A 16064-nucleotide genomic window follows, 5' to 3' on the forward strand; every position below is an offset into this window, starting at 1 on the left:
TATAGTTTCTTACCAACCCTATTTTGCAGAGAATGATAAATTAAGATTCAACGGGAAACACTTTCCTAATGTTAGAAAGCTGATTAATGACAAAGCCAGGGGCCAAACATGAGTAACACAGCATCTGGTACTCTCCCACTACTTCACTGGTCCTTAACCAGGGCTATAGTAGAAAGATTTGACATCTTACTACAGACTGTCTGCAAAGTACTTCAAAGTAAGGTGAAAGGCAAGTGCTAAGCTACTCATTTGCACATGGGAAATCTAAGACTTAGAGACATCTATAGTATCTATGAGCAGAGAAACTCTGTATTATAAATAAAAGCTTTAAATTTCTAGAAATTCTGAAGTTCTGGGGAAAAAAGAAACTAAACATATGTTTATAAGGGAAAAAATATGAAAAAATATAATAATAAATATACTATTTATTATTAGTCTTGCTCAGAAAGTTGCATGAAATTTAAATATATTCAGATCTGACAGCATTTTATATTTTAGTTTTTGCCACTTTAGAAGATGGAAACAAACATTTGAGTACAAAAATGTCATTGATATTATATTTAACTTTAAGAAAGTTGACATGCTGTTGGGATTTCCGATTTTCCAGAATGAGAAGCCAGCCCAGAAAGTAACAATTTTCAAGAAAGAGCTGAAAAATGTCCCAAGCCCAGGGCACATCTGTAATCACATGGCACCTGTTCCTCGGTCTCCCTTTCTGGTCTTCCTCCCAGAAGTGTTTCTGATCCTCGGTTTCATCACCTTCATGAACCTCTGAGAATCAAACATGCTTCCTGAGTTGATTTTTAAGTCAGTTTGCTTGTGTTTTGTTTTCACCTTACAGATTTTGAAGCACAGACTCATTTTTTTTTTTCACATTAAAAATTGAGATTAGGCAAGAAGCAAGTCTCAGAGGATCCTGGGCAAAAGCCAGACTCCTGGTATGATAGAGCAATCCTCTGGTACCTCAGGCCTAAAAAGAGGGTCACAATTCTGCCTCCTTTGAAAGCACTTCATTATTATTAACACATATTATTTGTACACATTTATGGGCTTTACTGTGACATTTCTATATGGTGCCTTGAACATGACCATCCTCCTTCCCTCCACCCTCTCTTGCCCTCCCATCACTGCCCCCTGCCCTATTCCCCTTCTCTAATAGTCCCTGTTATGCTTACGTAATCACTTCTCAAATACCCACTTTAAAGAATCCCTTATTCTGTAATTCAGGCCAGGATAAGAACAAAATACTACTGGAATTCTGATCTAAAACAGCCACAGTAGCACACCTTACTTGACACTAAAATCATGCTCACATCTTAATCAAATCATTCACTTGCTTTTAAACTTGTAAGTGAAACCACGTAGATTCTCCCCATCAGGTGGCTCTTTATAAGATCATTTGATCAGCAATGATCTTAGAGAACACTACCTGAAGTTGGTTTCACCCTCTTGTTCAATGCCTTAAAAAAATAACTTGGAGGAAATACATGCAGGATGAGAACATAAGACACCTTTATCTTAAAGGTCAATACCTGTGTCTCTTGATTCTGAGCTCAGAACTCCACAAAAAGCTAAGCAGTAAGAAGCTTAAAAGGAAATGATGCACATACCTTCCTTACAAGCAGTGTGGCCATTTGAGACACTACCATATGGCCAAGGAAGAGCCACACCAGTCTCTGCTTCGCCCATTCCATCCAGAAGCTCCACTCAAAGTCGGTTGGGTCCTAAATAGGTGGAAAGAGGAGTTGATACTATCAGAGAGATTTTTGCACATGTCTGAGTCAGAACGTAAGTTTCAGTGAATAACACAACTTCAAAGAAGATCAATTTGAGCCTAAATCTGTAAAATAGCATTTATCTACTTTTAACCATTCCCCACGCATGACCCTCCACCCATCCTAAACCGTTCCCTCCAGACTGGCTGGTCTTGGGGCCAATCTCCATAAACCTCACATTTTCTCTATAATTCAGTATCTTTTGCTAAAGTTGGCCCCTTGGGACCCTCTATGGGATAGAAGCTATTACTATCCCCAATTTGTAAAAGATGAAACAGGCTTAAGGACATCAATTCATTTACTGAAGGTCACAAAGACAGTACAAGTAATGAATTGAGGCTGTCTCTGTTTAGACACCAAGACGCCTCCTTTAACAACAGAATGTAAATTGGACACTAAGAAAATCACTTACGGTCTGTCATGTTAAATCTTGCTGTCATTTACAGGCAGCAGGGTAACTGAATAGAGAAATTAGCCAATTTTATATAAACTGAAAGAAAGAAAGAGAGATCCACTTCCCTTCCCCTGGAGAAGTTCTGCATCAATGGAGGGCTCTGTGTCTGAATCTGTACCAGGTCCCATATCTCTATGATGCACCCTGGCAGGGGCAGATGGAAACCTCTGACAGCAACAGACATGAGGACACCTGGGAGCCAGCATCTAAAAGCCATAGCCTCAGGAGCCCCAGGGGAAATCATGGTGGCCAAGTTGAGCATGGAGAAAACAAACACAGCTATCGGCCACCCTCTAAGGGCAGAGCAGGCTTGGCCATTGAGCAGCACCATCATGATGGAGTCAGAATCTTCTAGCCAAATTGTGTGGGTGGGGAAGTAATGTTCCAATGACTACTGATATTAAATGCTTTTTTTATGGATCTCTGTAAAAGGATCTTGGAGCCCCACTTAATTGGATTTAGCAGTGAAAACTGTTTTTGCACCTGAAAATAAAGAAGTAATTGTATACCAGTTATATATGTTATAAAAGTTCTATTTTCTAGAAAAACCTATCTTGATTCATATCAGAATATGAATGCTAAGGGAACAAACCTCAAAGACTTAGCCTAGGACCCCAAATCTACCCTCACATTTGTTCTGATGACCTTGAGACATAACCTTTCTGTTCTGTTTCTTCACATGACAATAGCATTTATTGGTATTTATGAGATTTAAATAAGAACATATTCAAAAAGAAATGTTACCTGCTATTCCCTTCTAGTCCCATGAGTGCCCCATCCATTTTTTTTAATTTTTTTCATTGTTGATAGATTTCTTTATTTATTTGTTTATACATTGTGCTGAGGTGTTGATAGATTTCTTTATTTATTTGTTTATATGTAGTGCTGAGGATCGAACCCAGTGCCTCACACATGCCAGGTAAGTGCACTACCACTGAGCCACAGCCCCAGCCCCCGCCCCATCCATTTTAACCACCAGCCAAGACTATACCATATTTACTTTTTGCCTCTTGTTTAAAAAAATAGTTTTTCCTATTTTTCCAAAAAAAGAAATATGATTCTGTGTATTCTTTAATAATGCATGCTCCCCACACCCCCAAGGTGCTAATACACACACAACCTGCTCGAGAATCCTTGTCCCCTGCTGAAAATCATGGAGCTGGTATAATTCCTTCTATTTAGAGACAGCACCACATAGCCAGGCAGCAGAGCAGAAAACTCAACCTGGCTCTCCATTCCTGATCCAGAACTACTGCCCCATCTCTAAATTTCCAAATTAGTTAAAGGTAAGCAAATTTAAAGTTTATGTGATAAGGCCAGGCTGGTAAATACCACTCTCGTAACAGGGATAAAGGCCAAAAGACACCAAAAACCAAAATTGAGTGTTTTTATTATACCATTCAAAAAAGACTCTGACATTTTAGCTTTATAAGTGGCACACGTCTGTAATCCCAGCTGCTTGGGAGAATGAGGCAGGAGGATTGCAAGTTCAAAACCAGCCTCAACAATGGTGAGACACTAAATAACTCAGTAAGACCCTGTCTCTAAATAAAATACAAAATAAGACTGGGGATGTGGCTCAGTGGTTAACTGTGCCCCTCAGTTCAATCCCCAATACCAAAAAATAGAAATAACTTTATATGTATGTATGTGTATGTATGTATGTATGTATATATATAGATACATACATATATATACATACACACACACATATAATGTTTTTGAACACTAAGAAATTTCATTTAGTATTCATTCCAGTCTTAACTATACTTCAAAACTTTTCCAAGTTTAAGATTTTAGGGGGTGAAATGATATAAGCAACAACAACCAAAAAAAAAAAACTTCATTCCATTAGAAAGCCAGGACTACTAAAAATTCTGTGCTGATAAAATCCCATCAACAAAAATTATATAGTTTTTCCCTACTTCTTTCAGAAAATATTCATTTAAAAGAAAAATGACTTTCCTGGCATCCCCAATAAATATTTTTGAGAACCCCCCAAAAGAGAAAAACATATATATGTATTTATATATATATATTGGTATGACCAAAGATCTACCACCCAGAGGGTGCCTCATTAACACCCCCAAAAAACACAAAGCCAGCCCAGCAACCTATACAAAAAAGTACTCAATAAACAGTACAATTCAATACTTAAATCTACATCACAGATGCCCGACATTCTGCAGGCCTTTAAAGTGGTCGGGGGTGGGGAAGGAGCAGAGAGGTCAGGCAGCCCAAGACCTCCTCGTATTTCTGCCCTTGTTTGAACACGAACAAGCCACCTACTATGTGGCCTGAGTCTCCTTGTTGGTACCATGAAGAGCTGAACTAACACAGTGTCTAAGATTCCTCTCAGAGGGTGGAAGAAACAGTTACTTTCTAGGACAAAAGCCCTGGAGAGCACTGGTCACCCACCCTCCCATGGGCTGAGTCCTGGCTGAGAAGGGATGATCTCCCATCTTCCGTCCCACATGACCAGGGAAAAAGGTTAAAAGAAAACCTTCCTGTCAAATGAGGACTTAGACTATCAACTCACTGCTGATAAAAATCCTTCCTCTTTCCTGCATGAATTTTCATTACCCTTAAGCCTGGCCAGATCCTAACGCCAGCATCCTGGTCTCTTGGTGGGGTATGCACTGTCATCACAGGGGGAAAGCTGGGACCTGATTTCTGTGCTTTGTCTTGCATTCCCCCATACAATCCTGAAGCAAGCCACAGGCCCGAAGCCTAGCTTCTAGCTGCAGATGACAAATGTGGCTAAAAAGTCCAGATCAATAGACTAAAATATTGTTAATTGCCAAGCGCCAAGCATAATCTCAAAGCACTGAGCAAGATGTCACCCAAAAAAAGAAGAGAAATTCGCCCTCAGCCATATCATTCACACCAAATTGTCACTCCGTCCATGAATCATTTCCCATCTGCAGTGATTATGGTCAGGAGCGTTCCTTTATTACACGTATGGATGGCACAACTTCCCGTTGGCCCAGAAGTCCACAGCTACAAAGGAAGCAGCTTCTAGAGAAGCTATGGAAGAGTCTCAGCAACAGCACATCAATTAGTCATTGTTATCCGGGAAAAACTGGGAGTCACTGTGAGTCTCATTCCTGCCTTTGCTCTGTGTAGGACCTACTGTAGTCCTGGGATCTATTCTCTACCTGTTGAGGTTTACTCTGTGCATTCTGTCCCCTCTGCATAACACCACAATAATAAGTTGAAGACCCTACCTCATCTTGTCACTCCTACCACTAGATATTCTTCACGCTTCTCCTAAGCATTCCAGAGAAGCCTTTTCAATGAGACTCCTGGCAGTTCTTCGTAACCTAGACCATCTACCCCACTACCATCCTACCTGCCCTGTCCCCCTCATCCCACATTACAACCATACTAACCATTACCCAAAAGTGTCATGTCCACATGGTTGGGCCTTCTCCCTCTGTTTGGGGAAACTTATCACTCAAACATCTTATTAATGACAGCCTACCATACAGGTCTTAGCTTAGGCAGAAGCCTTCTCCTAAGCCACCTGTTCCCACTCTGGATTCAGTGTCCCTCACCAGGACCTTCATCCAGACAGTCTCCCACATTGCACTGTGGTTGCAGGCCACTAGACGAAAAGCTTCTCTTTTGACACTTAGCATTGTCTCCCCCAGTAAATAAACAAACTAGACACTTGAGGAAAGTGTGTTGAAAAGATTAACTGACTACACACTATTATACATGGTTCAGATCACTGTTAAGAACCTGGCATAAGCACTGACTATTGAGAAAGGGGAAGAAGAGATACAAAAGGTAGAGAATCTGGTACCTGCCCTTGGATGCCATTATAAACACAGGCAGCAAACATAATAAACTCACAGAATATTTGTGGTAGATGATCTGTTCTGCCTATTACCTGCACGAATCAAGGCCTACTTTCTAATACATCACTCACTCATTTTAGAAACAAGGAAAAAAAAAGTACTATTACAACAGATGATCCATCATGGTTCAATTATAAGAATTAAATAAATTAAGTATGGAAAACATTTGGAATAATGTCTGGCATTTATTAAATACTATAGACATGTTCATTAAGTAAATACGTAAACAAAGAAACTCTATTTTACTTTGATAGCCCCAGAAACAATAAATCCAACAGTTTCCAAGCCGCACATACTCAAACCCATGGAGACACCTATGGGTGAAATATAAGAGAGTAGAGCTGTTCCAGCTTCCAACTCCAACCAAAAGAAAGGGCAGCATCCATATTCAGAGAAGCTGTGACTTCCAAAATGCCTTGGGAAATCAACCATGTTAATCTTTTCCTCAAAAGAAGATTCCTGTTCTGTATGGTAGATGCTGCTGATGGACTCAATCATCATAGCTCCAGTCCCCTCTAGCATGACTTCCTACACAATAGAGGTGAGGTTCAGAACTACATATCCCAGAATTCCTTGTGGCTGGAATGTCTGCAAATGGCCTAGCTTCAGGGGAAACAATTCACTGTGACTTTGAAGGTAAAAAGAATATAACATAACATATAGGCTGTGAGATACAACTGGAAGAATGGCGGCAGAGACCCTTTGATTGTTCTTCAGCAGCCATGCTAGAGACACCAGGGTCTGATCAATCCAGGGGTTCTGGGCTTCCTGGTGTAGCAGCTTTTGCTAGTGCACCTACTGCACAGGTTCTCAAGCCAGCAGTTGTATAGCAGCAGCAGTTTTGTAGAGTGGCTCTGGAAACTCACTTATGGTTGCTCCTGCAGCCCTTTCAATTATTGTGAAATACCCTCAAATCCTTGCAATAATTGTGTTTTTTTTTTTCAAATGTCTGGATTGGATTCTGTTGTCTGCAATAAAACCTCAATTAACATACTATGAAAGAATAAATGCTTCTTCTGATTGGTATCCAGCTCTAGATTTATAAAATGAGCATTATGAACATAATGTCCTTTAAAGAACATTATTCTTAAATAAATCTATTCAATGGGAGAAAATACCAGTTAGGTCAATCCATTAAGTGTTCAAGAACTGAGCTGGGTGCAATGGTGCACACCTGTAATCACAGCTACTCAGGCAGCAGGAGAAATCCACATTTTCCAGCTTGAGCAACTTAGCAAGACACTAATGGTGAAGGGAAGGTGTGTAGTTCAGTGATAGAGGACCCCCAGATTCAATCTGCAGTACTGCCCTCCGGGAAAAAAAAAAAAAACAGATATAAAGGCAGTAAACGCTTGTCACAGCAGATTCACCAATGCACCTCTTTATGTATTCCAAAACAAACCAAAAAACAACCTGTCTTCCTCACCAATTTGTATTTTTTCCCCTCACACAGTGAAAATGGTATCTCTTTTCCCCTCACACAGTGAAAATGGTAGAGAGCTAAACATAAATATAATTACTTCTTTCCTTACCCTCAGATCCAACATGTTGCAAAAACAAAACACAAGAGAAACACTAGGCATTTCTGTGTATCTAAGTCCAAACAACATTATTTGCTTATTACTTGCTTTGAGACTATGCCTGATTCCTAATTACACTGAGTAAAACTTTCCCTGTGATCAGAGAAAACCTTTAAAAGGTCCTCAAAATCACAAATGTTTCCCTGCACGTTCAAAGGCTGCAAACCCACCTTAATGGTCTATAAATCTCCAGACGAGAAACACAAAAGGAGACTAATTTTGTAGAAATTCTACAAAGAAGAAGCACTGCTCTCTGGATGAACTCGGGCTAATGATTCACCGAGCAATTATTGGAAGAGTTTTCTTTTTCTTTCAACAGCTGCTTTGCTATTTCTAAAATCATTTGAACTAAATCATTTTACTGCTCACCATTTCCAGAGACAATACCCTCTCCCAACTAAAACTCCTTAAAGGTAAAATGCTTTCACTAATAAAACTTTTTTCCCTGCAAAGAGCAGAGTCTGTGCTGAAACATCTTTTCCATCCTGTGCAAATGAAGATATTTACAAGGGTGGAAATGGTACCAAGAAGAGAGGTACAAACAGCACCAATCTGTGTGCCATGCCCAATTTCTTCAATGCCCTCACCACCTAAGACAGGTAAATTGATCCAGGGTATGATGGCAAAGGAAAAGAGGTTCATGAAAGAAGGAAAAAGAAGCCCTCTTAAGAGGACTTGATTGAATCATGATGACCTAATTAATGTGGGTAAATTCTTTGAATATTTTCAACCCAACTGCCAATCTGAACTCCGTAACAGCTTCTGGTCACAACAACTCTTTACTCACCTAATTCTTAGAAGTTACCCTGGATTATGAAAGACTATCCGTATCCTTGATTTAACATGGATAGATTTGTTTCCCTGATTTATCTGTTTTATGTTTCTCCCTTTCTTCCTGAAGTTAACAAAGAAGAAATCTGTATTGGTCCATTTTCTTTTCTATTTGTTGTTACATATTTGCACATGAACACAATGTAGCAACATTAGTCCATTTTCTGTTACTACAAAAAATAGCTGAGGCTGGGTGCTTTATAAAGAAAAAAATGTTTATTAGCAAACAGTTTTGGAGGTTTGAGGGCCTGGAACCAGATCCTGGAAGGACCTCATGGTGGATGGCATCATGGCAGGAATGCATGTGAGAAGAAGATATCACATGGCAATTTAGAAAGCTGGAGAGAAGCTGGTATTTTGTGAGAAGTAAGTAAATTCCTTATGACATGCCTTGGGTGGCCAAATGTCCTCCTACTAGGCCCTTCTTCTTAAAGGTCTCATCACCTTTTAACATCACCATACTGGAGACTAGGCTTCCAACACAGCAACCACTGGGGACATACTCAAGCCATATCCAAACTATAGTACAAGATTTGAAAAGAAAATTAAATTCCAAGATTAAGTCAAAGGCATGAAAACTACATTATTTCCCCCACACTTTTCCAAACTGGAGAAACACTAACCATGTTTTCTATAAGGTCTATGGGGGAAGAAAGAACTGTAAACAATGAGAAGGTCTGAGAAATAAGACAGGGATCATGAAAAATGTAAGAGCTTGGAATGACTAGAGAGCAAACTACACAAACTCACAAGACTCCCCAGGGACACACTCTGCTAATAAATCATACACCCGATTCATGTCACTTCTCCAAAACACCAAAGAACCAAGGTGTGTCCCAGTGACATAAAGAAAATGAAGATCTCTAACCCCGAGGGACCACAGCCTCCGACATGCCCTCAGAGACTATGGTTTCTGCCCAGGAAATCATTGCCCATTCAAGCAAGCTGGTTTGCACACAAGATCTCCAAGTGGCCGGATGTGGTGCACACCTATAATCCCAGCAGCTCAGGAGGCTGAGGCAGGAGGATCACGAGTTCAAAGCCAGCCTCAGCAGCTTCGTGAGACACTAAGCAATTGAATGTGACCCTGTCTCTAAATAAAATATTTTTAAAAAGGTTGAAGATGTGGTTCAGTGGTTAACTCAGTGCCCCCGAGTTCAATTCTCAGTACCAAATAAAAAAAAAGAAAAGAAATCTCTGAGTGGATACACACTGGCCAACTAGAGCTCCAGATGGAATCTTAAAATTTCGGAGGTTGCCAGTGCAGAAGGCCAGTTAAGAAGTCAGCCTGATCAAACAGAAGTGAAGGAAAACTCTGCCTCTTGGCCATCCATCTGGGGGAAGAGAGGAGAATTCTTCATAATCCCAGATACGCACTGTTTTAGTCAGCTTTGTTCACTGCTGTGTCCAAAAGACCTAACTAGAACAATTTTAGGAGGAAAAACTGATGTGGGGCTCATGGTTCCAGAGGCCTCAGTTCCTAAATAGCCTACTTCATTCCTCAGGACTCAAAGTGAGGCAGAACATCACGGCAGAAGGGTACGGTGGAGGGAAGTGGTTCACATGATAATTAGAAAGAAGAGAGAGAGAGAGAAAGAGAGAGAGAGAGACTCCACTTGCCAGATGCAAAGTATACACCCACAGGCATGCCCCCAATACCCACCTCCTCCAGCCACACCATACTGGCCTTCAGTTACAACTCAATTAATTCCCATCAGGGGATGAATTCACTGATTGGGTTCAGTCTCTCATAACCCAATCACTTCACCTGTGAATGTTCTTGCAGTGTCTCACACATGAGGCTTTCAGGGACACTTCACATCCAAACCATAGCACCACCTTGCTCCTTGAATTTTATACAACGTATAAAAGACCAGAAATATAGGCAACTGAGGTTGGATGAAGAGACTCTCCCACACACCTTCATCTGCCCATTTTGCCCTTCAGTTGCTCAAGTTATCCAAGAGCATCTCTGAGCAGGGTCAGTGCTATGGTTAAGATGGAGGTTGAGTGTGTCCCCCAAAGGTTCATGTGCCAACAGCTTGGTCTTTGGTGTAGTACTGTTGAGAGATAGTGGGACCTTTAATATGAGGCCAAGTGGAAGGTAATTAGGTCACTCAGTATATCACCCTCTGAAGACATTAGTATAGTTCTCACAGGGCCCTGATTCGTTCTCTAGAGAGCAGACTGTTATAAAATAAGGCTTCCCCGTGGTTTAGCTTCTATATCCATCTGGTTTCCATTCTATATCTCCATCATATTGTGACCCAGCCAAGTGGGCCCTCACCAGAGAACAAACCGATGGAGCCACCTGCCCTTGGACTTTCAGTCTCTAAACCTGTGAGCTGAAAAAGAAAAGAAAAACCTCTTTTCTTTTTAAGTACTCAGCTTCAAGTATTTTACTATAGCAACAAAAAGTGTACTAATGCATTTTCTGAGAGAGTGGGAACAAAGAAAAATAAGACCAAGGATTCATCACATCGTCAGGGCACACAGCCTTCATCATCTCTCTCCAGAAACTTATTGTGTGCTAATAAAATGGTTTATGTTTGATATCATGACTAAAACCTACTTTAAACATTTTGGCATGCATACTTTGAATTTCAGGCAAAATACATTAGCTACATTTTCCTCTCTCCCATTAAGAACAACACAGTATATATAAAATCATCATAAGAAGACTCTGAAAGGTGGGAAGAAGAGGGCAGTTTAGCCAGGGACATCAGGACTTGAGGAATGACAACAAACAAAATAAAGTTAATTAACCACTGAAAGGACTTACTAGCAGAAGCAGAGATATAAGAATCATTGATCCTAAGGACAGTTCAGTAGAAATTATGCAATCTAAATAATAAAGAGAAAATAGACAAAAATTTAACAAAGCTTCAGAGAACCATGGTATAATAGCCAAAGATTTAACATTTGTATTATTAAATTTTCCAGATGGAAAAGAGAAAAAAAACATGATACTGAAAAAATATTCAAAATAATAATGGCCAAGAAAATCCCAAATGTGGTAGAAGACATAAACCTACAGATTCTAGAAGGTGAATGAACCCCAACCAAATTAAATACACTAATTAAAAAATAGACATTGGCAGAATGAACAGTTTAAACATGACCCAATTCTATGCTGTCTATAAGAAATTCATTTCAGGGGATGAGGATGGAGCTCCATGGAAGAGCTCATGTTTAGCATGTGCAAGGCCCTGGGGGGAAAACTAGAAGAAAACCAAACTAGAAGAAAGCCAAAGAGAGAAAAACAAATAAAACAATATGAGTAAGCTGAAAATTAAGAATGGAAAATGAAAAGGATAATGCCATACAACATTAATCAAAAGAAAAGGGAGTGGCCATAATAATACCAGGTATAGGAGACCAGAGAAAGAGCATCACCAAGGTCAAAAACAGTCACTACGGAATGAGAAAAGGGCCAATCCTCTCAGGAGGGTCTTACAATCTTCAAGCTGTGTGTTGTCGGAATCATGTGCCTGCTCCATTGTGTCACTGTGGCTTTGAGATTAGGGATGAGGAGGGCGGAGCAGGTATGACTCTAAAGAGTCAGCACTGTAGTTTGTTGAGGTTCTGTACCTTCGCTGTGTTGTGGTAACATGAATCCACACATGTAACAAAATGGCAGGCAGTTTTACACACATTCACAAATGAGGGCCTGTGATACCAGTGAAATCCGAAAAAGGGCTGGGGGTCATACCAATGACAACTTCCTGGACTTCACAGTTCACTATAGTGAAGTTAGATTCTCCATCAGGGAAGCCAGGCAGAAATACCCAGGACTTCTCAGTACCACTGTTCCACTTCCTGTGAGCACACAATTGTTTCAAAAATAAAAGTCTTTAAAGGAAAATGGAAAATGAAAGAAACAAATGTACTCAGAGTCCCAATATAAAAAAGGAACAAAACCAGAGTTTCTTTGGTTGAACCAAGATAAGGATTAGAAGCCAGCCACTCAACCTTTGCTTCGCCCCCTAATGGTGGTTCAGGAAACTGGTGAGTACTAAGGTATAAGTTGATGATTCAGCCTTCTCATTTGCATACCCATAGTACCCTGCATAATCTTTCAAGTTTAAAATATACATATGCATATTTTTTTCAACTCAACATTTCTAACTGTGAAAAGTTTAATTACAGAATTCCTATACAAACAACTTTAGGCAGTAAATAGCCATGAGGGGGTTGGTCTTACAGCCACCATCATTGAACTAGGACTTGTAGTTACTGGCAGAGAGCAGGAACGAAAACAGAAGCATACTCTGGTTTCTCTTCAGATCGTATAAATCTTTCGCCTTTTACTAAAGATTTCCGTGGTGAGGAACAATTCTGAGTTTTAAACTAATTTTTTGAGGCCTTGTTTAGGCAAGGCTAATAATGCTGTTATAAAATAAGACAATAAATCTTAAGGCTATAAATGTACAATAATACCCATAGGTTTTATTAGTTTTGTTTATATGTAAGTATCAAGTATAGCCATATCTGTTTTCCTGATGCTTCAGGACTTGTATGTGGAAGGGACCCTTCATAAAGAATATAATAGATTCCTACAGCTTGCCTAATAAATATTTAACATCTACAGGTATGATAAAATTCAATCTGGAATTTTGATTTCATAAAACCTGGTAGCAAAATTATAATGGAATAAACCTTCATCCACCTCAAACTTTTCAGCAGCTACTGTCATCCCTGAAAGTGGCTTCAGTCAGTTCTCCACTCAGACAACACCCAGCACATCTCCCTCATGCCCCATGATCTTGCACTTACCTTGCTGCTGCTTCTAATTTCTTTTTAACAGAGACTTATCAACTGTCATGTCATGATTTTAAGAGGTAATAACCTTTTTAACAATGCTGACAGGCACCATTTTTAGGGAAAGTACTGAGAAAGAAAATGTTTCCCCTCCTCCCTGTTTTCCCATACCACCCCCCAAATTTCAGCTCTGTCTCTCTAAATGCAGCCTGTTTGGAATGAATGATTCCTGTCCCCCTCAGTCCTACCTGTTAGAGTACTTATAGAGCATATGTGGGTAAATTAACTTTAATCCACCTCCTAAAGACAGTTTTTAACACTGAAATTGTCCACCTGAGAGATCCACACTCCAAAAGGCATGAGTTAGTCGTTGAAAGATCCCAATCAGAAATCCACATCCCAGACATGGCTGCTATTCAAATAATTCCAATAATAGAAATCCACATTTTACTAATGAAGAGAATGGTATTCAGCATGTGGTGGGTTAAAATGTTTTCTCAGGCTCCAATATGCTTGTAAGAATGAACTGTAGGAATCTTTCAAGTCAGTGCTTAAGCTTTAAGGAGACTGGCCCTAGGTCTGACACACTTGTTGGTCTTTGAGGCTTCACCTAGGAAGACTCCATCCCCTGTCTAGACTAGAAGGGTGGCTGCTTCAGAGTCAGGTGCCATGGCACACACCTGTAACCCCAGTGGCTCAGGAGGCTGAGGCAGGAGGATCATGAGTTCAAAGCCAGCCTCAGCAATAACAAAGCCCCAAAATAATTTAGTGAGACCCTGTCTCTAAATAAAATTTTTAAAAAGAGCTGGGGATGTGGCTCCGTGGTTAAGTACACCTGGGTTCAATTCCTGGTACCAAAAAAAAAAAAAAAAAAAGAAGAAGGGTGGCTTCTTCAGAGGGCAGCATGGCATCTCTGTAATGCTTGTTGAATGACCCAGAGACAACGGGGAGGCTCATAAGCTTCAGACCCAGGTTTGAGGATGGGTTTAGTAACTTCCTACTGATAAATGTTTTTTACACGTGGCAGGATTCAGATCCAGACTCTAACACACCACTAGGTAGCAAGGTTGTGGGAGAGAACACATGTAACTTCTATTCACCTCCCACTGCCAGAAGTTGCCCAGAGTAAAACCAAAAATTTGATTTTTCAATAACAATCAAATGGGCTTGGGTCAGTTCAAAACACAAGCTCAAGGCTCAGCCCAAATCCACCTCTTGCAGGAAGCCTTCCCTGGCCATTCCAAGGTGCTAGCAATTTCTAGCCATACTGACCAGGGACAATCATACATTCAGAAACATTGCTAAATGTCATGCCTAAGCCAGTTTTCAGGCAAGAGTCACAGGTAGGGCCCATTGTCCTAGCTGCAAACACTCATACCTATTCAGATCCAGTTATGCTCCTGTTAAGAGCTATATGTTCCACCTCGCAAGAGCTATATGCTACCTGTCATTCTCAAAGGGAGTTTAAACTTTCTCTTTTTACTTTTTAGTTTTTGATGGAGCTTTATTTTATTTTTTTTATATGCAGTGCTGAGAATCGAACTCAGTGCCTCACACACAATAGGCCAGTGCTTTACCACTGAGCCACAACCCCCGCTGGAGATCTAAACTTCTTGAGGAGAGAAACCACACCTCTGACTTCCCTCATCCCACAGCACTTGTCACCATGGGGACCATAAAGCTGGTAAAACGCACATAATTACTCATGAACTGACTGGAGCGTGGCTGAGAAATGTCTCGCCCTTCCTGAGGGAAGATCGTCTTTCATCTCTGCATCCAGCTCCCTGACACACAGCAGGCCTTCGGTGGTGTTTCCTGGGTCGAGGCAGACGTGCGAGTGTGGCCGGGGGCTTCTTGTGAGGGGACATAGCTCTCCTGGCACTGTCTGCTTTGCTTCAAGTGTCTGAACTCTGAGCTGACAGGGGTTAGGCCTTCGCTCATTTTCATGAAGCTGCAAGCTCTCAGAAATGATTCCAGTGTTTCTCTCATGCCTCTGCCGCCCTCCGTGGGAGGACAGCAGATTAATATGCACACTGGCTGTGTGTGAGTTTCAGCCTGTCCTTGCAGAAAACTGGATTTTTTACAGCTTTGCCCCTTTGCAGAGTGGCATATTCTTGTATCCCTAGTGGGTACAGAGAATGTGGGTAGAAGAGTCTCTAAACAGTAGGGGCAAAAAAATCCAAGGGTAAGTGATGGAAGGAAGGCTCACAGGTACATGTGGGAAAATTCCTGCTCTGTATCATCAGTCCCCAGCCTCCCGTCTAGACTCAGCCCTGCTGGATTTCCATCCTGATATGTGGAAGATTTTCAGGCATGTGGGGAGAAAGGGGGGGATGGTGGAGATTTCTTGGTAATACAGAAGTGTATATTGTAATTCTTATGTAAAAAAAAAAAAAAAAAAGAATATACAGTGCAAGTGCTAAACTTTGCTTATTAACTCTTGGCCACCAAGTACCCAGCTCTGGTCTCCTCTTGCTGATCTATCTACTACTTCATGTAAAAGAGTATTTGTTTCATTGAAAAGGTCCTTGAAGAAGCAAGGAGAAAACAAGATGAAGTTAGAACCCAGGGTTCAGCTCTGCAAAACCGAAAGATCGAGTTGGAGGTGACAGGGTCAGCGAGATGGGGAGACAGTCAGAGGGCTCCCCAAAGAGCCCACAGAAGAAATGACACCTGAAAGCCTCCCATGACTGTTCATTGCCCCCTTGATAAAGTCCAGACTCCACCTATGGCACCCAATGGCCCTTATGACCTTGGGCCCTCCCCTCCCCACATGCAACCCTCCAGTCAAGCTGAATTG

General features: G+C 40.8%; 1 protein-coding gene and 1 non-coding gene across 4 annotated transcripts in view; one reads left to right on the forward strand and one right to left on the reverse strand.

Annotated features, from left to right (window-relative positions):
- The window catches only part of Hhat (hedgehog acyltransferase), a 296093-nt gene that overhangs the window by 259191 nt on the left and 20838 nt on the right, over positions 1-16064 (reverse strand). For all 3 annotated transcript variants that reach the window (XM_076831926.1, XM_076831925.1, XM_076831924.1), the window contains exon 3: positions 1611-1724. In XM_076831926.1, coding sequence (XP_076688041.1) covers positions 1611-1724 — 114 coding nt within the window. The remainder of the gene's footprint in view (positions 1-1610; positions 1725-16064) is intronic.
- LOC143379751 (U5 spliceosomal RNA) lies at positions 12770-12885 on the forward strand. The gene has a single exon (XR_013088530.1). It is a non-coding gene; the product is annotated as a U5 spliceosomal RNA (small nuclear RNA).

Source organism: Callospermophilus lateralis, chromosome 13 (assembly GCF_048772815.1).
Source record: "Callospermophilus lateralis isolate mCalLat2 chromosome 13, mCalLat2.hap1, whole genome shotgun sequence".
Classification (NCBI taxonomy): domain Eukaryota; kingdom Metazoa; phylum Chordata; class Mammalia; order Rodentia; family Sciuridae; genus Callospermophilus; species Callospermophilus lateralis.